General features: G+C 51.6%; 9 protein-coding genes across 9 annotated transcripts; 4 read left to right on the top strand and 5 right to left on the bottom strand.

Annotated features, from left to right (window-relative positions):
- Positions 1 to 1,526, top strand: TGAM01_v207965 (hypothetical protein; the record flags this gene model as incomplete). The annotated part of the gene is made up of 3 exons (XM_018805698.1): positions 1 to 260; positions 324 to 590; positions 686 to 1,526. 3 exons carry the CDS (start codon positions 1 to 3, stop codon positions 1,524 to 1,526), a joined length of 1,368 nt encoding a protein of 455 aa, XP_018661121.1.
- Positions 1,527 to 2,533: 1,007 nt separating this feature from the next.
- TGAM01_v207964 (hypothetical protein) lies at positions 2,534 to 2,884 on the top strand (the record flags this gene model as incomplete). Its single annotated transcript, XM_024550214.1, has 1 exon — positions 2,534 to 2,884. A coding segment is annotated over one exon (351 nt), but the record flags the coding sequence as incomplete, so codon positions are not given.
- Positions 2,885 to 4,555: 1,671 nt separating this feature from the next.
- On the bottom strand, positions 4,556 to 6,721 carry TGAM01_v207963 (hypothetical protein; the record flags this gene model as incomplete). The annotated part of the gene is made up of 3 exons (XM_018805697.1): positions 4,556 to 5,007; positions 5,318 to 5,715; positions 6,018 to 6,721. 3 exons carry the CDS (start codon positions 6,719 to 6,721, stop codon positions 4,556 to 4,558), a joined length of 1,554 nt encoding a protein of 517 aa, XP_018661120.1.
- A 2,588-nt stretch (positions 6,722 to 9,309) lies between these two features.
- On the top strand, positions 9,310 to 11,797 carry TGAM01_v207962 (MFS transporter, AGZA family, xanthine/uracil permease; the record flags this gene model as incomplete). Its single annotated transcript, XM_018805696.2, has 9 exons — positions 9,310 to 9,510; positions 9,593 to 9,682; positions 9,746 to 9,842; positions 9,903 to 9,996; positions 10,054 to 10,090; positions 10,150 to 10,470; positions 10,531 to 10,640; positions 10,702 to 11,310; positions 11,413 to 11,797. 9 exons carry the CDS (start codon positions 9,310 to 9,312, stop codon positions 11,795 to 11,797), a joined length of 1,944 nt encoding a protein of 647 aa, XP_018661119.2.
- Positions 11,798 to 12,186: 389 nt separating this feature from the next.
- Positions 12,187 to 13,310, bottom strand: TGAM01_v207961 (ubiquitin carboxyl-terminal hydrolase L5; the record flags this gene model as incomplete). Its single annotated transcript, XM_018805695.1, has 3 exons — positions 12,187 to 13,113; positions 13,207 to 13,220; positions 13,289 to 13,310. 3 exons carry the CDS (start codon positions 13,308 to 13,310, stop codon positions 12,187 to 12,189), a joined length of 963 nt encoding a protein of 320 aa, XP_018661118.1.
- Positions 13,311 to 13,937: 627 nt separating this feature from the next.
- Positions 13,938 to 16,241, bottom strand: TGAM01_v207960 (ubiquitin family protein; the record flags this gene model as incomplete). Its single annotated transcript, XM_018805694.1, has 2 exons — positions 13,938 to 15,887; positions 15,966 to 16,241. 2 exons carry the CDS (start codon positions 16,239 to 16,241, stop codon positions 13,938 to 13,940), a joined length of 2,226 nt encoding a protein of 741 aa, XP_018661117.1.
- A 1,495-nt stretch (positions 16,242 to 17,736) lies between these two features.
- Positions 17,737 to 19,538, top strand: TGAM01_v207959 (phosphatidylserine decarboxylase proenzyme 1; the record flags this gene model as incomplete). Its single annotated transcript, XM_018805693.1, has 3 exons — positions 17,737 to 18,152; positions 18,228 to 18,359; positions 18,440 to 19,538. The coding sequence occupies 3 exons, from the start codon at positions 17,737 to 17,739 to the stop codon at positions 19,536 to 19,538; spliced, it is 1,647 nt and encodes a 548-aa protein (XP_018661116.1).
- Positions 19,539 to 19,800: 262 nt separating this feature from the next.
- On the bottom strand, positions 19,801 to 20,751 carry TGAM01_v207958 (hypothetical protein; the record flags this gene model as incomplete). Its single annotated transcript, XM_018805692.1, has 1 exon — positions 19,801 to 20,751. One exon carries the CDS (start codon positions 20,749 to 20,751, stop codon positions 19,801 to 19,803), a length of 951 nt encoding a protein of 316 aa, XP_018661115.1.
- A 3,164-nt stretch (positions 20,752 to 23,915) lies between these two features.
- On the bottom strand, positions 23,916 to 24,527 carry TGAM01_v207957 (hypothetical protein; the record flags this gene model as incomplete). Its single annotated transcript, XM_018805691.2, has 1 exon — positions 23,916 to 24,527. One exon carries the CDS (start codon positions 24,525 to 24,527, stop codon positions 23,916 to 23,918), a length of 612 nt encoding a protein of 203 aa, XP_018661114.2.
- Positions 24,528 to 25,958: the final 1,431 nt, after the last annotated feature.

Raw genomic sequence — 25,958 nt, 5'->3', positions numbered from 1 at the left:
ATGTCCGACGGTCTCACTCAGCATCAGCTGAATCTCATCAGCGACATTGAACGAGTCTGTTCGGTGATTTCTCTGCTGGGATGTATCTTCGTCGTGTTTACATTCTGCTGTTCGAGCTCGTTCCACAAACCCATCAACAGACTGGTGTTTTATGCCTCGTTTGGTAATATGTTGACCAATGTGGGCACACTCATGTCTCGTAGCTATCTGAGTTCGCCAAACTCTCCGGGTTGCCAATTCCAAGGATTCCTCATTCAAATGTATGCTTTTGATACCGATATACATGAGTTATTTTTTATTGCAGTCCAACTAACATTGCTTAGGTTCATGCCTGCAGATGCATACTGGACGCTTGCCATGGCGTTCAACGTCTATCTGACATTTTATCACAAATACGACGCTAGGAAGCTGCGAAGAATGGAGATACCCTATTTGCTCTGCTGCTATGGTATTCCTTTTATTCCTGCCATTACATACATCTTCCTCAAGAACAAGGATGGATATCGAGCATATGGTAATGCCACTATTTGGTGCTGGATCACAACTGAGTGGGATATTTTCCGTATTGCTACGTTTTATGGTCCCGTCTGGTAAGTCCCTATTCTTAATAAGAAATGAAAATCGGAGAGATTTCTCTGGGCAAGGAAAAGAAATAGATGAACCCTCCTTACTAACATCAGTTTAGGGTCGTTATCTTTGCCACTTTCTTCATCTATATTCGAGCTGGACGAACAATCTACGAAAAGCACAAGCAACTTAACGACTTTCACTCATCTGAGGGCCTCTCTTCCATCGACGTCATCACTACCCTCAGGACAACTGAAGTAACCGTCACTACTTCAGAAGCCATGCCAAATTCCGGAAACCTCACCGCGAATGGCCCCTCAGGCCACCGGCCATCTCTCACCGAGCCCGACTCGGGCAATCCCAACTACTCGGTGCATATCTCGGCTGATAAGGCTGCCGCAGATGATAAGATTCAGCCTGTTCCAGCTCCCGAAATTGAAGCCGCCAAGAGATCTAGACTCCGAGCAAACCGCCCGCCGAACGCTCGACGACGAAACTACGAAATCAACAACGCAGCATGGGCTTACGCCAAGTGTTCCCTGCTCTTCTTCACGGCCCTTCTCATTACATGGATCCCATCGAGTGCCAATCGAGTCTACTCTGTGGTGAAATCGCAGGAAATCAATGCTCCACTTGAAATCATGAGCGCCTTTGTGCTTCCGCTCCAGGGATTCTGGAACGCTCTCATCTACACCGTAACATCATGGGGTGCCTGCAAGAGCTTCCTTGAGGATATGAGATCTGGCAAGCGGCCAGAGGTGATGGAGTTGGTTGGGGGAATGGGTGCGCAAGACGAAAACAGCCGTCACAGCCGGCGTGTAAGCCAGTTTAGGCCAGCACGCGCGAACAAGGGTCTCGACTCGGAGAGTATGACGGAGCTGGCCAACACCAGGACACACTCAGCAGATGCTCACTCGGCGGAGACCAGCTCACAGTATGGACGCTCAAGCACTGGATAAAAACACGGGATGCGGGTAGAAAATGTGTGTTGCTACTACTACTTCCAGTATATTATTTAATCGTCCAAACCGAGTGTGTTTGATGCTCTCTGCTGGACTCACCTTTGTTCACTTCTTCGCAATCTTGTTTTTTATTTCTTGCATTTTCTTTTATTCCCTTTATTTGTTTTCTCTTTGTTTTGTATGTTTACGACGGCAAGGATGACGAGTTCTGGGGTACGCAGGGATGGCGATTTGCCACTTTGGGAATTTGACAAAAGGCGGGAAAGACAGATACCCAGGACTTTTACTATGACTACTATCAAGATATTATCGACGCTGAACTGCGCTGCATTCGCTAATGATTATTATTATTCCCTCTCCCCATCTCTACATGAAGACTAAAATTTTTGGTGTCTGTCCAATATTGCAAGGGCTAAAAAGGAGTTGCTGTACGGCGTATGTCAACCGTTGACTTGAATTTACTATTAATTAGCAATGCTAATGCCAATACTTTCGGCACCATATTCCGACGATATAGTTAACAAGATACCAGAAAACCTGGCGATCCCCTCGATCAAATTTAGTTTCTGGCCCAGCAAACGCTACAACTCCGTATTTCCAATCGAGATCCAGGCCCTCTCCCCCTCTGCCTCCAAGGGTCACCCACGCGTGGCACACAACACGGGTAGGATTTGATAGGATTCAGGAACCAGGGTCTCCCCTCAATCTCCGCCGCAGCGGCTCAACGCTTGGGGCACCCGACCAAGCCGACCTTGCGAGAGAAACAGGTTGATTAGTCGTAGTGCTTTTAGAAGGTGAAAAGAGCCGCGTGTATTGCTGATTAGTCTAGTATGCAGCTACTGCTCTGTATAGCAGCTAGTTGACTCATAGCAGGCCATTGACTTCTTGTCTGGCCTATAAAATGCTGCGAGCCTCATTCATCAGCTTGCATCAGCTTTGAATCAGCAGCTTGGGCCAACAGCAGCTGATGGGGATTCCCTGTAATATATTACGCCCCCCCCCCCCCGGCGCCCCCAAAAAAATATTTTCTCATCTTCAACATCGGGGAGCAAACTCCTTTTTCCCCAATCAATCGGACAAATACGACGAGGAAACTTGACGTTGTTCCTGGGGAAAAACACAAAATACAAGCCATCAGCCACTCAGATAAATTGTTTTCTGCAACTATGCGCTCTTTTCTCATTAGTTCCCCGCATATCCTTCCCGTCCGCGTCGCGGCCAACAACAAGTTCGCAAATCGTCACAGCTGCAAGGGTACGGTACAGGTTCAGAGCCCGGGATGTTCACGAGCGTCAAGTTGCGCGCTCCGCTTTGCTAGGCGACGTATATTGACGCAGGGAGAGACAGAATTGTAAGCTCAGTGCTAGTATAGGATTGCAATCCTAGGTGAGCTAGCCCGTATATTCTGTATACGTAAATAGGGCTGAGGTGTGGCATGTGCTGGTAGCTTAATTTTCTTCTTTGTTTTTTTCTTTCCTCATCAGGTATCCGAGCAGTCGGGTGCTAGCTCTGGCGGATACTAATGCTTACCAGGTCTCTCTTTTAGACATAAAGATTCCTTTTCGAGATGGGCCCCCTCGTCAGCACTTCTTTCAGCGTTGGCGTGGGTAGCCTGTCCAAATGTCCTGCCAAAAGTGGGAGAGTGCAGTGATGCGCAAATAAACAGCGTCAGGCCAACAGTCGGCCAAATAGCCCATGTCTTGGTGATGCCTCTCAGCTGTTCCCGTCTACGGAACACATAATGACTTTCAACATCCGCAAGTGGGCATTCAACCCGCCGAGAAGCGCAGCAGTCGGTCAGCATTCGAAAGGAGCCTAGTTCGCGCGACGACGAAACGATGGCGCTGCTGGATGAACAATTTAGGCACAAATGCAATGCGTAGCGGCTGTTTGATCAAGTCAATGATAAGACCGTAGAGGAATTCTTCCCTCATCCCTGCTAGGGCAAGAGGCCTGCGAGAGAAGAAAAGCGGCCGTGGAAAAGATTCAACGGCTAGCGGCTCATAGACGGTCGGATTTGGAAAAGAGGCGCCCATCACAATTGGTTTTATTCTCCGACAAGGCAATAGATTCAAAAGAAAACACGCACAAGCCACCGCTCTAAGGATGCCCTCTTTTCCGTACCTGCGCTGGCCCGCGGGCCTTTTTCCCAATTCGAAAGTCCTGCAGAATCCAAAGAACTGCAGGGAGATGGTTCGCAGCTCGAAGGGGATGCATGATGCATGCTTGCACAGTAGCATTGGTTGGTGATAGGTAATAATACCTAGTACTTGTAAAGGCGTTGATTTGGGGCAGTAGTTGTTGGCCGACAGGTTGCAATTCTTGGCTGCATGGATGCACAGCACTGTTTCGAGATATAGCAATAGGTACGTATACGCAAACGTAAACTCCTCCCCTTGTCGACGTAGCATCAAGACCTTAGTTCATCGTCCAAATCGCCCCTGTTTACGGACATTGGATGTGCAGCCATCTTCGCTGATCGTTGATAGAAAGGGGCCCCTGCGTCTGTCCCGCTCTTCTCATGTAACACTGGATCTATCGAGCAATGCAACCAAACAGGTTACAGTACGGAGTACGGAGTGATACCTGTATATGGTGCTCGCGGAGTATTATGGCCCGAACTGCGAACTGCTTGCCGCAAGCTCTAAACGGCAAAACGGGTTGCTCAGGACATGGTTAAGGTACCGTTTCTCTTGCTGGTCTCGATAAGCCCCTAAACTAGGCGAATTCCACGCCGTAATACCCGACCGTAGCAATACCAGCTGGGACGGGACGTGACCCTTCTTGGAGAAACAAAACGACTCAGTATCGAGAGCCATGAATTGCAAAGAAAGAAAAGAAAGAAAGAAAGAAAGAAAGGAAAAAAGCCTCATCTCGGCCGAGTCAAGACTCCGGCCCGAAAACGCCATATTCGCCCCAGTTAATTCAACGTTTGCCCAAAAAGGCAAATATCGTTGCTCTGGAACTCTCCAGCACTTGACTCATTGATATTTGTAGGCAGCTCCTGGCCAAGACTGGCCGTATATCTACGCCGCCTTCAGTTCCTTGACACCTTTGACGGCATGATATTCCCACAATGTACCCAGCTCGAGACACTCGGCGACGCATTCCGGGTCGTCCCACCACCATTTCTTACAAGTCACATACGAGCCCCATACCTCTACCCAAAGCATACGCCCAACTAGACTTCTGACCTGGGCCTTGGACTCCTTCTCCCTTTGCACTGAGTCTTTAGCTGCATCTTGATCTCTGCTTATTGCGCTACCCGGCACGGCGTAAAACTTTGTCGTTGTAAGAGTGCTTCCATCCCCGCGGAGATGAGCTTGAGCGAGTAGTTGTGGGAATGCTGTGCTGGGGCTCATGCATTTGCCCTGTTTTGCCAGGTTTCGAAGCACATTCTCCTCTATCCACAGTCTCATCTTTGTGCCCAAGGTAGCAGCTCGAGGTAGCGGATCAATAAGTATTAACCGAATGAAGCCTTTCTTATTTAAGCACTTATAGACACCACTGAGCATCCCGGGCAGCAGAGGCAAGGGGCACAGAGAAGGCAACGTCAGTGAATGAACTGATTCATAAATCCGAGGCGCTATTGGGAATTCTGTAGGCGCGACTCTGGGAACAGAAACTATCCGAACGTTGTTAAACATGTCTTCTTTCGGTGCCGCCATAAGCGATATATAATCGTGTTGCTTCGTGGGTTCAAGTGCGGCGAGATAGGCAACGGTAGCTTGTCAGATACATGTACATTAGTATATTGCTGCCCAATATGACACAAAGTCAACATTTACCTGCTGAATCATAAAGACACACAACCATACGAGCTGTCAGGAGGCACTCCTTACGAGGAGACACTCGATTTTCAAGAGTTGGAACCTGGTCCATGTGAATCATCGTCGAGAGCATCCATCTACGTAGATCCTCAGTTATAGCATTGTCTCCTAAAAGGTAGGCAACGTCTTTCTTCGCAACATTCTTCCATAATGCCTCCAGCGTGACTAGGATTTCCGTTGCATTCTTGCTTGCCATTTTGACAACTGCTGCGTGTAGTAAGCGAAAATTATTGTGCGTTCCGAGGCTATGGTCAGAGGAGTCTGTGCCAACAAGCAAGCCGGAAGAAGGCAGCTCGGGCGATCCGCGTAGGAGAGGGAGAGGCTCCCATTCATCTACCGGCTTCCAAGCCTCGGGACTGTTTGGTGTAATACGTGTTTTCGTGCTGGCATTCGCTGAGGAGAGTTGAGAATTTATTGGTGAGGCCTGCATGGCTGCTGGGCCAAATCTTGATCTGGCCGTGGGCGATAGAGGTAGAGATGGAGATCTTTGATGGTATGTCAGCTTCAAGAAACTTGTAGCGAGGAATTTTGTCTATAGAGAAGACGATCAAAGAATCATAATGGGAAAGTTTGAATGCGGGAGGCAGAAGAGAAGAAAGAAAGAAAGAAAGCGAAGAAGCGAGGGAAAGAATTTCAGCGTTGAGAAGTTGTCACTCACTTCTCTCCAGATGTCAAATGGGCAGGAACGACGGCATTGCCCGCAGATGGCAGTGGGCAGTTGCCAACTGGCTCGGCTGTCGATGGACTTCGCCGGAATATCTGCACCAGACTCCGCATCTTCTCGGACTCGGTCAAATCATCAGAGGTCGAGCCGGCAATCGAGAAGCGTTTAATAGCCGATGGCGAGGAGGGAATATCTGTGGAAGAGTCAAAGTCATCAACAGGCGTTCTAACACAAGCAAGTCGACATTTCTCACCTTCGATCGCAGAGCTACAGAATAGCCTTCTGCATGCATCGCCACTATTCTCGGACAACAAGGGGCTGGTGTTCAAAGGACTTTCAAAGTGGGCAAGTCGCTCTAGGAAGCTGATAGACATGCGGCTGGAGCTTCGACGGCTGCCCTCGTCAAATGTTTTGGACATTGGTGAGCGATCAGAAGAGGCCATCGCCGGTGACGCCACTCCCGACGAGCCAGACGAGGCCATTTCCGCGTTGGAAGAAGCCTCGTTTGCTTTCTTCGAGCCTCTGGTACGGAAAATGGCAAACGGGGAGTCAGTTGACCAGCGCGAGCTGGCTGTGGATGCCGAACGGCGTCTCGGCTGACTTTTATCGTCTTTCTTGAACATGTCCTCTTTCTCTTTTCGTGCCTTGTGCTCGCCCACCAGTTCTGGATTGGGATCTGTCCAGACGACATCCCACATGATGGCAATGGTCCCCTGCAGGCAAGGAGAAGCACCTGATCGGTGTCGTCCAAACAGCAAACGCAGCACATGCAGACTCCACCACAAACATATAGGTGAAGCCTCCTGTCTGGCTTTGCTATGATGCAGCGGCAGTAACGTAACCAGGAGAGCCTAGTGTCACAACAGCAAGTGATTGATGCAGGAAGTGGTGGAAGATGGCTGCTGCCAGACTGGCTAACTCGTGGCTTGAATGCCACTGAGCGTTGACTGGATTGGCGTTCAGCCGCAGTCGTGAATTCTGTTTCAAGAATTCTGATTGTGGTTGGGATTTGTGACAGAAATGGGAGACTGACTGAGGACTTGCAACGCTTTGGGTTTTGAGTTGCGAAGGGTGATGAATAAGAGGATAAAGCGAGCAGATATTGTACGATCGTCGTTGCCAAAATATGACACTCCAAAGCTCATGGGCGCGGTGCAACAGTCAGCGAAGCGAGAGAGTACAAACGCTTTACTCAGGAAGCAGAAATCTGACCAAGAAAGAGAAGAGAGAACCTGTTCATCGCCCACCAGCCAAATTGGCAGCAGGAAATATGCCAATACGGGAGGCACAAGACGAACAGAGTCAAAGCTAAAAGGGCTAAATTTGATACCGATATGTGCTTCACCTTCTCTTGATTGCAGTGTTGGGTACCATTTGAGCGAACAACAGGCCAGTAACAGGTTACGTGAGCACAGCAGATGCAAGATCCCGTGTTGTGGCGATCAGATGGCAAGCGAGGTTTGACAGGCCGTTTGCAAGTGTTTGCGGCCGTTTGCTGGGAAAATGAGAGCAGTCAGCCACGACAAAGCAACTGCAACGATGGTATCCACATAAACACTACGATATGTATGTCGACGACTACACACACAAAGAGAGAGATTGTTGAAGAGATAGAGAGACATCTGCGTATCTACAGGGAGAGAAAGCGATAGCCAGACGGTGAAGAAACACGATATTCTCCTGGCAGCAACGTGTCTTGCTGCTTTGCAGCGTTATTCGCTCTTCGCTCCGTGCGGCTTACATATCATACCACCAATTGAACCAGCGAGCTGACCTAACACAAAGTTTTACCCAACTACATTTCCCATTCGTCCACTTTAGTTAAAAGGGAGATGTTGGTATTTTCGAACAAGATAAACCTTGTTGTAGAGTTTTCCAGCTATTTTTGTATAGAGTGCGTATATGGGATAATTCGACAAAGCAGCGAGTTCATCAAAGGCACCATGCTCATGAATCGTTCCATAGTTACTGACTGATTCAAAATTTTGACACTCCATTATCTGCTGACTGCTGTTCCAAACAGCCCTCAGAGTACCGAGTATCTAACATCCGCCAACGCATCGGATTTGCCACACCGTATTATCCAGCTACGGAAATGAGACATAGGCATATTAGGATCATGCAGGTCTTGCCCCTTTGTGATCTTGTTGAATGTACAAAGGAAATTGAGCCAGCTGAAGGAATACTCCTTTTCCTTGTCATACACAGCAGCCGGATAATTGCTTACACTAGGAACCCATGTATTGGCCGACTCTTTAGCAGGCTGTGTTTTATAGATGCTGGAAGATAAACTTCTACCCATTCTAGGTATTCGCATTGCTCACGACTTTGACAAAGCCGCTTTTATAGGGTTATCAGGTCAGCCAGCTAATATATGTTGCAAGCAGTCCCATCGTTCAGCTTCTCCTGCAGCCTCAAATGGCTGTACGAGCACTACCACGCGCTATCACTTCCTGTGCAACGAGCTTTAACGACTCTCCCAACAGCTTCGACATTGCTCGTACGACATCAGCACTCTCGGCTACCAACCATGCCACTCGTAGATTGGCCACAGCGCCAGGAGCCGAGCGAGTACGCCCTCGCAGTCATTATGCTCTTCATGGTTATCCCTGTATCCACTGGGGCATCCAAGGCTGCAGCTCGGCAGATAATAAACAGCCAGGTGACTTTGATGCGGCAGATGAAGAGATGATATACAATCTAGGCTCCCTTGCGGTCGACTTTAGCTTCGTCTCCATCTCGCACAATCACGGAAAGACTCGAAACACTAAGGCATCCGCAAGGTAACGGGAGATACGTGCGCCCCCTGTCCTAGGTCTGGAGAGGATCTTGTGCTTCTCTGGGGACACCTGGTCCAGCTGGAGTGGCCTGTCTATCTCTAACCCGCCCTGAAAATTTGGGATTCCATGAGCTGTATGCTGCCAGCCTGCAGGCCAGTTGCCGCATAATTGGCCAACGCAAAACGGGCCGTACGGATGTGCTGCCTCATGTATAGCAACCCGGTTGTCCTGGCAAAGAATCTGGTGGCTGGCAGGCATATTCTTCAAAGTTCATTGAATCCTGACCTAGAAATCGCCGCCTTCTTCTATTCGTTCATCTCCATTCGCCCTCCTACTACAATCCATTCTTTTTATTTTATTTGACTTTGCCCCGTATTTCTGATTAGCCAAGATATCTTTTCGTTTTCTTTCGTATTGGTCACTTTATATCGGACTAGCGTGTTTTCAGCCTCCAAAACCTACCGCCTCCAAGATCAGTGAATCTCGTTTACTGTTTTTTACTCATCATGGAATCTCCAACCATGCAGCCCAAGGACAGCCAAGAACCCGGAACACTTGACCCAAGGCTGTCCTCTCCAAGACTACCTCCAGCCCCCCCGGTTGGCCGATCCAAGTTCTGCGGATTTCGAGACTTTGTCGATCTTGTTGATAAGTGGCTGAGCGGCTCCTACTTGGGGCGACTGTTTCGTCTGGCCGACTCGGGACATGTAAGTATCATCGCATTTCTCTTGCGTTGTATAATAGATAAGAAAAATGATTATTGGCATCAAGGGCTAACTGTACAGATAGGCCAAAGCACTTGAAGGCACAACCTTTTTCCGAGAGATTCGCGCTGGACTGACAACTTTTGCGACCATGGCATACATCATCGCAGTGAATGTATGTGGTCCGCGAAGAACCTTTCTTGCTAGAGATCTGGCTGACCATTGCAAAACTCCATAGGCTTCTATCCTCTCTCAGACTGGCGGAACTTGCGACTGTGACCTGAAAAACAAATTCCAGTGCGATACTATCCCTGCTTATGCGGACTGTAAAGAAGGTATTGTTTTTAGCCTGCCCGCCCTAGTCTTTAATACGATCATGTTCTAAATCATTATAGAGGTGCGAAGAGATTTGATTACAGCTACGGCAGCCATAGCTGGCCTCGCCTCTCTGTTCTTCGGGCTGTTGACTAACCTACCCGTCGCCCTTGCGTAAGGCATATACAACCCTCGTCACGTCCATGTACAAATGCTAACAGGAATTTTCAGCCCAGGAATGGGTCTCAATGCCTATTTCGCCTACCAGGTACGTAATATTGATCATTATACACATTACTCTACTAATCCCAAGCTCCATCTTCGAAGGTTGTTGGCAGCAACGGTTCTGGTTCCATCTCATACCGAACCGCCCTCACTGCCGTCTTCTTCGAAGGCATCATATTCATTTTCTTGGCTTTGACCGGGATGCGTCAATGGCTTGTCAAACTCATCCCAACCACCATGAAAACCGCTACTGGGGTTGGAATTGGTTTCCTGTTGACAGAAATTGGGCTCTCCTCCTCGTCTGGCATTGGCGCCATCACAGGCGGCAGCACATCCACCCCTCTGGCTTTGGGTGGCTGCCCTCCTGATATGATTAACCCAGAGACGGGGGCTTGTAACGCTGGTCAAATGACGAACCCCACGGTATGTCCAAAATCAAATCAGAGGCAAGAAAGATGCTGACATGCTATACCTATGATCAAGATGTGGCTCGCCGTCTTTTGCGGTGGTATCGTGACAGCCTTCCTGATGGCGTTCAGAATCAAGTACGCTCTCGTCATCGGAGTTGCGCTTGTCTCTATTATCTCGTGGCCGTGAGTTACGATCTTTAGATCAAAGTAAACAGATATTCGCTAACATTTCATGTCGCTACAGCCGCAACACTCCAGTCACTTATTTCCCCGATACACCAGAAGGCGACTCTCGATTTTCCTTTTTCAAGCAAATCGTTGCATGGCATCCTCTCTCCAAGACTGTCAACCAGCTTGACTGGAGCCTCGAAGGCACCAGCACATCTCACTTTATTCTTGCTCTCTTTACTTTCCTCTACGTCGATATCATCGACGCTACTGCTACTTTATACTCCATGGTCCGTTTCTGTGGAGTCGTCAATCCCAAAGACGGCGATTTTCCTCGCTCAACAATCGCATACTGTACTGATGCGACTTTCATCTCGATCGGAGCTCTATTCGGATGCTCTCCCATCACGGCTTTCATCGAGAGTGGTGCGGGTATTGCAGAAGGCGGTCGCACTGGCCTCACTGCTGTGGTGGCAGGGCTTTGCTTCATCGTATCAATCTTCTTTGCTCCTATATTTGCCTCCATCCCGCCCTGGGCTACGGGATGTACACTCATCTTGGTTGGCTGCATGATGATTCGCCAAGTCACGCAGGTAAATTGGCGCTACATTGGTGACGCCCTTCCTTCTTTCATTGTCATGACGTTTATACCATTCAGCTATAGCGTCGCATATGGCCTCATTGCGTAAGTTTTCTCGCCCGCTCTGTCTCTCAATATTGAAGAACAACTACTACCTTCCACCTCCACTTCATTCCAAAGCTAATCTATCGTTTCGCACACAACTAGTGGCCTGTTTGTCTACACCATCCTCAACGGCCTCATCGGCCTCGTGGTTTTCCTCTCCAATAACCGCATCGAGCCTCGGGAATATGACCTCAAAGAATACTGGACTTGGAAGGGCTCTGGACGCCCGCCCTGGTTTGTCCGGGCCATGAGGAGAGACAGAAGCCGCCTTTCGCCTTCTTCTTCAGCGGATGATCATCACGATTCTGTTCCCCCTATCGCTGAGGATAATGAAAGCCAGCGGGGCTTGAACCTCCAGCAAAGCCGCGAGAATCCTCCCGGCAAGGATGGTTCTGCAGCCATGGGGGAGCAATCTGTATTGCCGACTGATCATGATGAAGCGTATGGCTATCCTCAATCTTCTCCGATGAGGGGCATTGCTCGCTGATCAAATCCGGTAAATGAGTGAGAGGAAGGGAGAGAGGTACATGAGTGATTTGACTGTTCTTGATGATTCAAGGAATAAATACGCAGTAACGTGGATACGATTGGCTGAGAGTGTTGTCGAAAGATGAATATGACACATTGCTATCGAGAATTTGCTTGGCTGAGATTTCATGGTTTCCAAACTTGTATGTATTCGTCAGGGGGTTCTGTAGTACTCAAATGATGATTTCGACGCACCAATGCTCTCATGTATCGTTTCTTTGATATCTCCCAATTGAGTACCTTTGGGTGAACATCATGTATGCTTCAAATATGCCAGGGTATATATTCACTCTATCTTCTCTCCTTGTCCCAAACTCATCAAGTCACAGTCCTCACTCTCAACACATCTCACCCACTCATATCTACATCACCACCTCCCCTCCCACCCATAGCCCTCTCCGCCGCTTTTTTCCTCTCCAGGCTGTCGCTCACCCACTTCTGCACTGCTTCATCGCCCCCCGCATCAAGTTTACTCTCTACCACCTTCTTCACCACCTCGCCCGCAAAGCCCACAAAGTTGTGCCTCCTCAGCGCATTCTCAAACAGCCAGTCTTTGCGCTTGCGCTCCTCCCGCTCCAGCAGCTCCTCGTCGCCAAACTCGCGCGCGCGGATCCGTAGGTCGCGGCACATAGCCAGCAGGTTGAAGCGGATCTCGGTCACGTCGTAGCGGGCAATGCGGCGCTGCAGCACGTCCACCACTTTCAGGGGGAAATCCTCGGTGGCGCAGGGCCCATGCGATATGGGCGCGGGCTGCAGGCCGTCTAGCTCGTACAGCACGCCGTCGACGGGGGTGTAGGCGATGAAGTGGAAGACGTCCTCGGAGGGCTCGCCCGTGCGCTGCGTCTCGTCGGCAAAGGGGCTGCTGCGCGCGAAGCTGTTGTGCACCTCGCGGATGAGGTCCGAGTTGCTAAGGGCCTCGCCGCGAAACTCGGGCGGCAGGACCATTGTAAAGTCGCGGAAGTCCTTCATCTGCGCGCCAATGTCGACCTCGCCGTCGGCCGTCTTGTTCATGAGCACACTGAGCAGGGCCTGTGTGGCGCAGGCGTTTTGGATGGTCTGCGCGGCGAAGAAGATGCGCTCCGAGGCATCGTGGTCGAAGGTGCCGTCGAGCGGGCCGTCGGCCGTGGCGTAGGGCCGGTCGGTTGGGAACTTGAAGAGGAAGATGACGCCGTAGAGGGGCTGGAGGGTCAGCAGCTCGGAGGGGTCGAGCGTGAGGAGCTCTTCGAACTGGACATCTTTGACCCCTAGATTTTCTATAAGGGACGTAAAGACGCCCTGTTTGGCATAACGTTAGCTAATGCTTTCCTTGTTTTTCTTTCGTACTCTTTTCATAATTCAGATATTGGTAATGATGGCGTTGCAACGTACTGCGTCAGACTCAACTAGAAGAGAAAGAAGATGTCGAATTAGTAAGAGGGAAGCAGCTTCGCAATCTAGGAGAGAAGCTCACTTGTATTCCAACCGCCGCTCATTGTGTCACTCGATGTGCCGTGCAAGCAACAGCCCCCGATTGGAGAAAAAGAGAAAGGAGATGAGGTGGGAAAATGGACAAAGATTGGCGAGATATTATCCAATTCTTCGGCGCAGAATTTCCAAGTGGTAGCGGCAGGAAGTCGGAGGAGAGAGCTATAACGTTGATGGTGAGCTTTGATGGTGGGATGCTCCCGGAGCTTTACGTAGATGGCAAATCGCTGATAAGATAAGAGTTGGACGCAGGCACACCGCGAGTACGTACTTTGAGGTGGCGTCATTAATAAGGGACATGAATCTCATACAAACAACTGTCACTGAAAGTATCTTGTCAAAGTAGAAAAATTCGATGTTCAATCGTAGAATGCCTCGCCCTGCTTTATTTACAGACCCTCTCATCTTGTAATTCTTTAGCTACAAAGTACATGAAAATAAGAACAGAGAAGAAAAGACTCGAGCCTGCATGTCTTCTTTAGTCTCTGTTAGAGAGGACTTCATAAGAAACATTGGTTTCAACGCCCCTGCTCCTGATAGAATTCTTTAATCGCTAAATCCCAAAACATGATAATCACTTTTCATGAATATTTTCTTATATGCCTTCTCCCCAGCCCATATCGCTCATACACTCTCTACGCGGTAGAGATTTCTTCGCGGATGGCTCTGTCTCGTTCTACATCCTCGTAATCGTGCTGCCCATCTTGCTCCCCGGGTTGTTGTTGGCTGTCAATTGTCCCGTGCACGGCTTCTTCTTCGCCATACTCAGCAGCTACGGCAGCTCTGGCATCGGCCATGGCATCGGCCATTGCTGCCTCTGCCGCTCTCGCCGCAATTTCAGCTTCTCTGCGCCGCACTTCCTGTTCCCTTGCTTCTCTTTCTTGATTAGCAATATGGCGTTCCGCAACTCCAGGCGCAATACTGGCAAGGAAGAGGAGACCCGCTCGCTCCAGTCGCCTCAACTGCCCTGTGAGCCACGATTCTTGACCGCGACGCTCGGCAAGCAGTCGGGCAGCCGTCTCGGCAGGGTCAGGCATTCTATTTCGCCCAGCTCTAGGGGCGCCATCATGGTTTACATCCTCTCTCTGTCCATGATTCCCATGATCCATAGCAGGCAGCACATTTTCCAGATATCGCATTATGGGTCGCCAGATCTGCTCAGCATAGCCAGCCAAGAGCCCGGTGGTGAGGGCAAACATGAACAATGCCAAGGCAATAACAGTGCACCATCTTGACCAGCTAGAGTTGACAGGCGTAAAGAACCACACAAATAGAGCTAAGCGTATTATAAGCCAGATATGAGGAGCCAACTGCACAATCAGGTGAGCTAGGCCAGCCGCAGGTGGGTTACCAGCATGTAAAGGGGCAATTCTTGGCTGTTGGCCCTGCTGTTGCGGAGGCTGCGGCTGTTGGACCTGTTGCTGTTGCTGCTGAGGCTGTGGCGCTGGATCCTGAGGGGTTTGAGCAGCCTGTCTTGCGTCTGGACGTTGTGCTTGAAGATGATCATCCCTAGTTTGTGGCTGCATCGTGCGAATCAAGCTTGGAGAGTAGTATGGAAACGGTTGCATAGGCAGCCTGGGCGTGTAGTAAGCCTCTGCCACATTGCCATTAAAGACAAGGGCGCGGGGCCCCTCGGGAGAGGACAGAATATACACATCGACACCCTGTCGTGACTGGGGTGGAACAAGAGAGGGAGCAGATGTAGGAGCAGGAATGAATGAGCCAGAGACCGACCTCAGCCCCAGGTCTGGCGTAGCTCGGCCGCTGCCAGCTCGAGAACCACCATTAGCAAAGACAGAGGTAGTGATGGAAGGTTGGTTGAATGCCCGGTTGTGGAGCGAGGCACTGGAGGCACTTCGGCGCAAGCTGCTTTGATGCAGAGCATTGGCCAAGGGTGCGGGTATCTGGTTGGAGTCTGCCCCTCGCAGAATATTATGAATATCATTGGGAGTAAATACGCCGGGAATTGATGGCGCAGATGCAGATGCCCCCGGGAGTCCACCAGCTACATTGCGAGTCTCGACGTGGTAACTGTGGCCGTTGGGCCCAATGACTTCTCGATAGATTGTGTGCGATGGGGCCGGACTCCCTCTCCCACTGTTTGACTCTGGAGTATATCCCCCGTGGTTCGCAGCCGCGGGGTCGCCAACACCGCGCATGCCCATATGAGCTCTCCCACGCTGATTCTGTTGAACCATCCTAGCCATAGCTTCTCTTTGAATCTGTGTTAACCATTGCGTCATGCTCTGATGTTGCTGCTGGAAAGCTGCCGCCTGTTCGGGAGTATGAATTGGGGATGGGGAATGCGGGCGAGCCGATGACGGCACCTGGGGCTGAGATAGCGTGGCATTCTGATGAGCTGGCTGCATTACTGGTCTTCTTGCCATGCCAGGCGGAGGAGGAGGTCCCATGAATGCGGGGTGCGGAGGCGTTTGGCGCTGGATATTTGGAGGTTGGATGTTTGAAGAAGACTGGCTCCCCAAAGCTGGGCTCTGGGTACCTGGTAACAAGGTTGATGCTGGGGATACGCCATCAGAGACGTCTCTTAAAACAAGATGTATTGTATGTAGGTCGGGTTGACGAAACTACAGTACCACGAGTAAGTCAGTGCTTTCTTTCTCCTTTGCATGGATGAGACCAATCAAGAAGGGAAGTAGACTCACCACATCGCTTCCGATTACATCCAGCAGAGTATCGGTCTCATGTAGAAGCGCTCGGCCGCGATAGATGAGACGCTGGTTTTCGTCCGATGGCCGCAAGGGGAGGCTTTGCCGGATCTTCTCTTTGAGCTGCTTGATGGTCGTGGCAGACGAGAGTCCAGGGAACATTAGCGGTCGATTCACACCGACCGATGGCGACAGCACCTGGAGGTTTACTGCAGGCGGATCGGGCAATGCAAGAGAACCCGGGCTCTGGGCCATTTCGTGCTCTGAAGCCATGATGGGGAGACAGCTTGCATGCTACCAGGCTTCAGACGGCGGGTATTTCGAAGATGGACAAATGGCAAGTCGTCGCCTCGTAGTCAGGGCGAAGAAGAGTAGGAAGAGATGAAAGCGCCAGCTATCGGGAAGCGTGCGGTTTCTCTTTGTGTTTGTCAGACAAGCTGAAGGCAGGGATGGCAGCGGTTTGGTTTTGGATCCCGAGCCAAGCGCACACGGCGCTATCACTCTGGTGGAGCAGGACGCGGCAAAGACGCAGAAAAGGCCAAACAGCCAGGGAGAGGAAAAAGGAGCGGAAGCTCGCGGGCTTCAGTTCGGTTTGCAGGGCGGTGATGCGAACAGGCAAACCAGACGCCTTCTAGAAGTCGGACAGATTGCAGTCGAGTCGGCGCAGGTACTTGGGCGGTACGTACCGCAGGCCAAGTTGCGCAACAGCTGGAAATAGACCCCATGCGGCTTAGCGCCATGCGTGCTGAGAGGTGTCGCGATTATAAGCGAATAGCGCTGAGCTGGCGGTCTTCATGGCCGCAGGGTAGAGTGTACTTGACGCGTGAGCACTTTTATACGCTGCTTTGTCGTTATGGCAGCACTATCGGGAGTATCGGAGACTAGACAATTAGGTACCGTCATAACAAATGGATAAAGCCTAGAGCTCGTAGCTTGACCCAGAAAGGTGAAGCTCCCCCTGCAGGAAGAGAAAAAGAAGCAAAACGCCAGAGAAAAATCACCACCAATATGCAGGGGGTTTAATTGACAGCTCTCTAGATGCAGGTGGATCCTGTGACGAAGCAAGTCGTCGTTTGAAGTTGGTGAGCAAAGGGATTGGATGAAGCTTGGACCGAGCCGGACTGTGCATGAGCCATCCGGTACCTGCTTGGCTACTACGCTACTACGTGGCGGTATCTGCTATAGATGAGCAGCAGTGAGGCTGCAAGACGATATCGATGAATTAATTATATTGATTGATAGGACTCGTGTGCAGCTCCTGGTATCTGGCTTGTACCTCACGATGCAACCTCGGTGGTTACAAAGCAAAGGACATCTGGCATCTTGACCCATGCTGCCGACCATCGGAACATGCAGCACATCATCCAGCAAAGGATGTGCATTCCCATCTCGGCAGGTTTGGAGAGTCTTTCAGGTGGGTAATTTGCCATCAGTGCTATTACCCGTTATTGCATACATGTACCTAGAATAAACTGCATGCTAGTATTACTAGTAGTAGATGCTTTGAAGCAGTATTGGTTGGCGATTTCATAGCATCAAACTGGCCTCGACAGCTCGTGCATCAAAGCTCCAAGCTCGGCCTCGGCAGATGTTTGCGCCGCCCGCACCAACCATCAGACGGCCTGCTTCCCCATACGTCATCTCGCAACTAACCAAAATCTCAACCTCAAGCGCATCTTCATCGCCTGCGCTCAATCAATGCCTGTCACAATCGCCTAACTGAGCTCCCTTGCCAAGTGCAAAGCTCTGTTTAGAGGCGCATGCCATTATGGCGACGCTGGGAATCAGTTCCAGCCGTCTAGTGCACGGTGGAGGCAGTGGGGGAGCAAGTTTGCATCATCCGTTCTCATCATCCTTGCGCGCAAGATGTGCCATTCGAGCTGCTGCTGGGCGTCGAACAGGCCAATTGGCCGCTAATTCAGGGCCTGTTCGGCGTATTCCATCCTCACGATGCAACTTTTCTACTCAAAACTCTGGCAAGCGACCCAAGTTCTCCCAGAGACTTGGCGAGGCGCTGCGCAACAGCAAAATCACATGGTATCAGATTCCCGTGGGTCTGGGCATAGGGTTTTTGGGACTGGTTCAATTCTACAAAGTCTCGTCCAGGGAGCGGGAAAGGCAGCAAGAGCAGGATGGGATCACGTCACCGAAGCGTCGGCCCAGAGTACGCCCCGACGGACCATGGTAAACAGTCCTTTCATCCAGCTTTTTAGAGCAGAAGATCAATATGCGTGCAGATTGCTGACAACTTCACCACAGGCAGGTCCAAGTCATGTCCACTCTCCCGCTCAAGGCCATCTCTCGACTCTGGGGAAAATTCAATGAACTGACAATCCCGTACTATCTGCGTGTCCCTGGGTTTAAGCTATACTCATTCATCTTTGGTGTCAAGTGAGTTAATCCCTACCTGAGATCAAATGTAGCAGAGAGGTGTAATGTAAAACCCTTTGACTGACTTGAACCTCCTGTAGCCTTGACGAGGTGTCCGAGCCCGACCTTCATGTGTATCCTAACCTTGCAGCCTTCTTCTATCGAACTCTCAAACCAGGTGCTCGTCCGCTAGATCCAGACCCTCATGCTCTTCTCTCTCCGTCCGACGGCAAGGTTCTCCAGTTCGGCCATATCGAAAGCGGTGACATTGAACAGGTAAAAGGCATGACCTACAGCATTGACGCGCTGCTCGGAAAGCATAGCCCGACATCCAGCATCTACAGTGGCCTATCCGACCAAGCCCGAGAGCGTCCCCCTCGAAGCCGCAGCGTAGCTGTTGGCGACGAAGAGATTATCAAGCAGGAGGAGGAATTTGCCCGGGTCAACGGCATCTCGTACACATTGCCTGACCTCATGTCCGGATCCAAGAATGCCAAGCCTCCACACCCCGTTACCGACGAGTCGCATGCAGCTTCATCTCCCCGCGCCGTTTCAGAGGTCCGCGCCGAGCTTGCTCTGGGCGAAAAGCCCTGGTACGATCTGCTCTCGCCTGACAAGACCACATCCCTGTACTACGCCGTCATCTACCTCGCTCCCGGAGACTACCACCGCTTCCACTCACCCACGAACTGGGTCGTGGAGAGCAGACGCCACTTCGCAGGCGAGCTCTACAGCGTCTCGCCCTACCTCCAGCGCACCCTGCCCGGCCTCTTCACCCTCAACGAGCGAGTCGTCCTCCTCGGCCGCTGGCGCTGGGGCTTCTTCAGCTACGTCCCCGTCGGCGCCACAAACGTCGGCTCCATCAAGATCAACTTTGACCGCGAGCTCCGCACCAACAGCCTCACCACGGATACCGCCGCCGACCTGGCAGCCGAGGAAGCTTCCAAGCGCGGCGAGCCGTATCTCGGCTTCGCGGAAGCTACCTATGAAAACGCTAGCCCAGTGTTGCACGGACATGCTCTGAGGCGCGGCGAGGAAATGGGTGGGTTTCAACTCGGCAGCACGATTGTACTGGTGTTTGAGGCGCCAGCTACGTTGAAGACTGCGGATGGAGAAGAGAAGAAGGGATGGGAGTGGGCGGTAGAAAAGGGCCAGAAGCTGAAGATGGGACAGGTCCTGGGACGCGTGCTTGAGGACTAAGGGGTCTAATGAGAAATCATATAAAGAAGAAAAAGAAACATCATACCCACTCAAAGATAGGGAAAGCGAGTAAGGAAGCAAGTTTTGTATAAAAGAGATGTAACATGAAATATCATTTGTCACATAAAGAGTAGTAGGATAGCTCAACACTGCTCATCAAGAAACTTTTCATAACCTTGCAAATAAATCAAACCAAGAAAAAAAAATCTTTTTCATTGCCCAAAACTGAAGAAGAATACGCTCGCTCCATTCATTCATTCACTCATTCAACCATCCCCTCACACCTCTTCAACACTGCAACAACAAGCCACCTCTTCCTCACCGTAATGTCATCCTCCCTCTCCACATCCCACTCTCTCTCAACGCCATCGCAGTCCCTCTCCCAGATGCGCTCAATCTCCACGCCGCCCTCCTCACGTAGCGCCTCGGCGTCGTAGAAGCCAGCCATCTTGGCGCGGCCCGTGTGGAAGCCGGCCACGACCCAAGCCCGCGCCGACGTCGTCTTCTTGAGGAAGTGGTTGATGGAGCGGCGCAGGTTGGCGTGCTGCCAGGGCATCCAGAGACAGTCTGCGACGAAGAGGCGGTCGGCTGTGTGAGCGTGAGAGGCAGGGAATGAAGAAGAGCTGCTGTCAAATACGCCCCATTCGTGGCCCTCGATGGTAATGTCCGTCGTCACGGGAAGTATGCTGTTGGGGTCGTTGCCCGGTAGCGGCAGGGGAGCAAATTCGGGCTTTATGTTGCGAGCAACGTTGTCGCGCAGCGTCTTCATCACCGCCGGGGCAGGATAATCCGTCACAGTAACGCTCTTTGCGCCCAGCAAACCAGCCATGATGCTCGGCAGGGCCGTTCCCGCGCCCAGCTCCGCGGTACTCAAGCCTCGCGTATCAAAGCTCAGTCCCTTGCCCAGTCCAGCTTCTGTCTCTTCACTTTCAGCCTCCAGAGAATCCCGCTCGATAAACTCCGCCAGCAGCAGCGACGCGTTCCACAAGTAATGACTGAACAGGCGCCGGTCCGTCTCGCCCTCGGGCTCGGCGAGCTCAATCAGCAGCGGCTTGGGCAGCTTTGGCGAGGCGTAGATGAGGGAGTGCTCCGCGTCGCCGTGCTGGTTGGTGACGTCGTCGGGGAAGATGACGCCGAGGGACGTGGAGAGGTAGTCTTCCGGGCCGGCGGGCTCGTCGCCCTTGAGGGTGATGCGGGATGTGAGGGTGGCCATTTTATGTGTGTGTTTGTATATTGGTTTGATATTGGTGATTTGGAGTTTTTCAGATGAGGACCTGATGGAACCCCGTTTCGTCTTTTTCTGCCAGGAGATTTTCAATATCCCCTCTCTTTTCAGCAGAATAAATAAGATCTTCGAATTGAAAGATTTACACTTCTTCTGTGTTCAACTCGAACGATATGAAAGTAGAAATCTCAGTGCCTATCAAAAAATCAGCCTCACATATCCTCACCCACAACACCCCTCCAGCTCTCCAAATGAAAACGAAAACTTACATTCATATAAGAAAAAAACAAATCTCCTTCTTTCTGTTTCCTTCTTCCCTTGTCAATCTTGAAATCAAGACTAGGCAGTCTTCGCAATTCGATACTATCTCGGCGGGCAAAGGAAAAAAGACTTGAGGTGGGGGTTAGCACCAAAAGAGAAATTTGCCAGTCGCATCCACCCACTTATTTCCAACCGCTTCACTCACTCACTCATTCACTCACTTACTCGCTGCTACTGAGATCTCTGTGCATTCCGAAACTATTTCATCTAAGAAAAAAAACTCACAATGAGCAGTTCAATTTTAGAAAAAGAGTGTGTTCCATAAATGCTTTGATTTGATATTCATATTTTTTTGACAAGATTTACTCATTAATAATATTACATAAACAATCAAGCCATAAATCTTCATGAGATGCTCAAGTGGCATCGTACAATCCCTTGCTCCCAATAAGCAGAACAAAAGAAAAAGAACCCCGTTCCCTGCCCCGAAAACAAATGAAAATTATTAATATACAAATGAAACCACATCCAGAGGCGGTTAACAATGATTGGTTAAAAAACAGCAAATTTCATGCCTAAGTGTCCCTGAGGGATAGGATAGATGATACCTTGATCCCCATAACATAGTTCCTCCATGTAGTGCCCATTCAATTCCATCTGCGCCTTCATTGTCCAACATTTATAGTGGTAGTAGTAGTATATCAAAACAGGGTATCAAATCCAGATTATCCGCTTCTTCCCAGCGTTATAAAAAAAAATTCCCATTCAAGAATAGCCCAATGCCCTGGGTCCAGAACGCCGTCTGCCATGCTTTGTTCAAAAGTCATGCTGTTGTTATCCCAACATCGGAAGATGTAAGAATGTAGAGAAAGAGAGACAAAATTTTGCGACTTTACAAGTCAGAAGCACCGGTGTCCAGCATCCGCTGCGTCTCCTGCATCTCCTTCAACTGTTCCTCAGTGGGATCATCAGAGATCCAAGGGCCCTTCTCCTCGTCAGTGGCATTGTGGAAGCCCTCGGCTCGCTTCAAGGTCTGGACGTCAAGGTCTGTCACATAAGACTTGCCGTCAGAGAGCTTGATGCGGACCTCGTGATCAGTAGAGAGCATTAAATCATCCTTGGCAAGGCGTCGGGGACCGTCAAAGACAGCCATGACGCGCTTCTTCATCGTCATCTGGCCCTTGTTGAATCCCCAAGAGGAAGGGTAGTCGCGGCGCTTGTTGCGGCCGCGCTTGGCAGTAAGGGGAACACCGCCACGGGAGTGAGTAATGCCGCGAGACTTTGAAATGCGATTGAGGGACGCATTCTTCTTCGAGGGCGAAAAGATGGTCATGTCATCCTCGTCATCCTCCATCATGTCATCTTCGTCGTCATCCTCTTGAATCTGAGAAGTCTGGGTGGTGATGGGCAGCTTGTTCTTCTCCAGGGTCTGGTGGACGTTCTTGTCGTCAGCAACCTCAGCCAGGCGCTTAGCGTTGATGGCCTCGGCGGGGTCTTCCTGTTGAACCATGCGCAGCACGCAGTCGTCCAAGTGCTCGTAAAAGTCCTGGGCGTTGTTGAAGCATTGCGAGCAAGTGCTGCACTTGCCAGTCGCGTCGGCAGCATAGCCGGCGAGGGTCATTGGCGCGCCGCCAGTCCTCTTGCGGCTGTTGGGGGGAGTCTGCTCGACATTGTGGACAGATGTGAGGTGTCGCTTGAAGACGTCGGCGCGGTTAAACGACTTCTCGGACGCAGACCCCGATCCGGGGCAGAAGCCACAGACCATGTTGCCCTTGTAGTGCGTCAGGGTATGACGGTTCTTGTCATACTTGCGAGCAAACCCCTTAATGTGGTACTCGCATGTCGTGATGGGGCATTTCTCAGGGCGCTCGGTCTGATGGGTGAGCATGTGGGCCTTGAGATCCTTGAAGGTCTTGCCGCACTCGGGATAGGAGCATCGCTGCTTCTCCTTGACCTCGTCGCCGCTGTGGTAGTCGGCGGAGACGGGAGACACGTTGAAGCTGTTGCCGCCGGTCTTGCTCATGCTCAGGCGGCGAGCGCCAACACCAGCACCGTTAGTCATGGCGTTGGTCGCATACGGGCTGGCAGCGAACCCGGGCTGGAAGGGGCCGCTCTGCAGATATGGCGATGAGCTGCTGGTGCGGATCATGTGTGGCTGGGGAGAAGCAGCAGAGAGGGCAGAGGGCGAAGAGGGATAGTGGACGGCGGGCTGGTAGTGCGTCTCAAACGGAGATATCGCCATTGGCGGTCTGGAGATCTCCGGGTGAATCAGAGAGGGATCTGTAAGCGCAAACCAGTGGTCAGTAAGCATCACGACAAGCGTGCGAAAAGAGAGAGAGAAAAAATGAGTTGCATGCAGTAAAGGGGATCCAATGGCGACAGCGGAAGGGGGAGCTGGGGGTTGATGAACCCATCGGCCAGTCAAGGGAGGGACCGAGCGACACCGAGCAGTGAGGCTTTCTGGCACCAGCTGAACGGGAGCTCTTAGCGGCCAAGTCAGCCCAGCCGCGGAGCCAACCAGCAGTCGCAGAGGCAACGCCGCCAACCAAGAAGAGGTAGCAGTGACGGGTGGGCAATAGCGCGTGGGGATGCAGAGGGGACGCAAGACATAAGCAGCAATGATGTCGCGTCTGGTTGGAAATAGCAGCGCAGCGGCGGTGATGCCGAAGCTTGTGGTGGTTACGCGCTGTGCTGGACAGAGGCCGCCGGCAGTGGGGCGCCAAGTCTGCAGCTGCACAGCGGGCTCTGGGCACCGCCTGGCTGGCTATGCAGTGCTTGTGCAGTGCTGAAGGCAGGGATGCGGCACCACCGGGTCCGGGGCTCTTCAGCAGCCACGGAGGGCCGGAGGGGCAATCCAGCGGGGAGGGGAGCAGCAACAGACAATTGGTCGCCTAAAGAGGAAATCTTGCCGCGACAGGCTGCCACCATGGGGTTGCGTGGAGGGAGAGGGAATGATGAATAATGAAAGCAAAAAATGAATCAAGTAAAGTAAAGAAAAAGAGAGACTTACCAACATAGGACTTGGTGGGTGCCAGGCCGGTGAAATCATAGGGCGTCACATCCTCCATTCCATGCGCATAGGCAGAAAAATCGTAGTATTCGCCGGCAATGCTAGGCTGGATGCCGAGACCACCGTACTGGGCCAGATCCATGCCCGTCTGGCCGTGGCTCGATAGAGGAGACCCAACCGCTGATGAGGATGCAGAGCCGGTGGACATGTTGGAGAGAAGGTCGTCGCCGTACACGCCTGGTGAGGCAGCGCTGTTCATCATGTAGGTGGAAGCTGGGTCGGTGGTGTATTCGAAGCTGATGGTGCTGGGGCTGGTGCTGTAGTGCTCCTGGCTGGGTGCGCGCTGCACAAACGAGAAGGCATCGGCGGTCATGCCCAGATCCATGGGCGCAGAGGTGAAGACGGGGTTGTGGGTTGCGTCGGCGAAGTGGGAGTATTCCTCCTGCTGCTGCTGCGAGAACAGGTTGAAGTTCTGCTCTGCTAGAGACGCCATTGTGTGAGAGGCTGTGGTGAGATTTCGTGGCAAACGCCTGCGCTTGGAAAGCGAAAGATGTTCTCAGTCGCAATTGCTTTCGCGCGCAAGGCCGTGTTCACCTAGTCAAGCGGCGCAAAGGTGTTAGATCTTCTTTGCTCTTCTGGCTTCTCGGGCGAGAGATCTGTTGCTTGCAGCGGATCTCTTACCTGGAAACCTCGGCCGTCGCAAAAAGTTGCAGCTGTTCTGCTCGATGGACCAAAAGCAGAAAAGAAGTTGCGTTGACGGTAGTTCTTTTTCAACGGTCTGGCGCAAAAAAAAGAACGGCGGAGCTTTGAGCGCAAAGTGAAGATGCGGTACGATGAGATGCAATGGCAGATGGTGGCGGCAGCGTTGGTGGTAAAACGAGGGTCCGTTGTGGGTTGCTTTGCTGTAGATGCAGATGGATGCAGATGGGGTTCGTGGTAGGCAGACAATTGGATCTTGCGAGGGCAGAGAGGGGATATATAATGATGGAGATCAAGCTCTAATTGTATGCTTGCTTGGGATAGTCTGGCACCAGAAGCTCGGTTGGAGATGTTGGGGGCTACCGACAAAGATATAGCCACGGCGTATATCGTGGGTTACTGGGGTCAGTTCGGATCGTCCATCAAACCAAGATGCAGTCCGCGGGACCACCAGGTACGCAGCGGTTCATACTAGCGCTCGTACATCTCAAGGTACCGCGCCGCGAGTTACATGGCATGGCATGGCATGGTAGGGCAGAGGCGCCGCCTCGTCCAGGGTGTCTGGGACCACCATCAGGTTCGATTCACGCAATGGCAAAGCCCCTTCGAGGAGGGACCCTGGTCAAGCCAGCCAACAGCCGCCTCTTGTCGGGACGGTATTAGGTGGTGGTTCTTGGTCTTGGTCTTTCATCATGGGCGAGAAGGGGGGGTGTGTAGCCAGTCCTGTCTACCGGTGGAAGCAGAGTGGGGTGAAGAGAACGAGGAGCGAAGAAGCACGAAAAGGAGCATGGATCAGTCATTTGAAAGGGGGGTGGTGATGCTTCCAGGCCAGGCCTGGTGGGAGGCTTGAAAAAAAAAAAGCATGTAAAAAAAAGTACGAGTAGCTTTTAGACTGCTGGCCGTGTCGATATCACTTGCAGAGGGGTGAGATGGGCGCTAGGTGTGTGCACAGCAGAGACCGAAGGCGTGGAGCTATCTCAAAGCCCGATACCCATGCTCATTCCCAGGCAAGTGCGATGGAGCCAGGCTGCCATCCCCATCCTGGCCTGGGCAAGAGCAAGAATCGCTGTACGTACCGGCTGGCTGCTGAGATTGGCGCCGCATCGGGCCTGGCGCGACCTCCTCAGGCCTTGCCGTCACCACCTGCGCTGTCGGCAGCCACCTGCCAGTGGACAAATCCGGCCACCTCGGCGTCGATTTGGGCCGCGCTCCGGGTGCCAGCCAG

Source organism: Trichoderma gamsii (genome assembly GCF_001481775.2).
Source record: "Trichoderma gamsii strain T6085 chromosome Unknown Scaffold_31.2, whole genome shotgun sequence".
Taxonomy (NCBI): Eukaryota; Fungi; Ascomycota; class Sordariomycetes; order Hypocreales; family Hypocreaceae; genus Trichoderma; species Trichoderma gamsii.
This window is presented reverse-complemented; position numbering and strand designations above follow the sequence as displayed.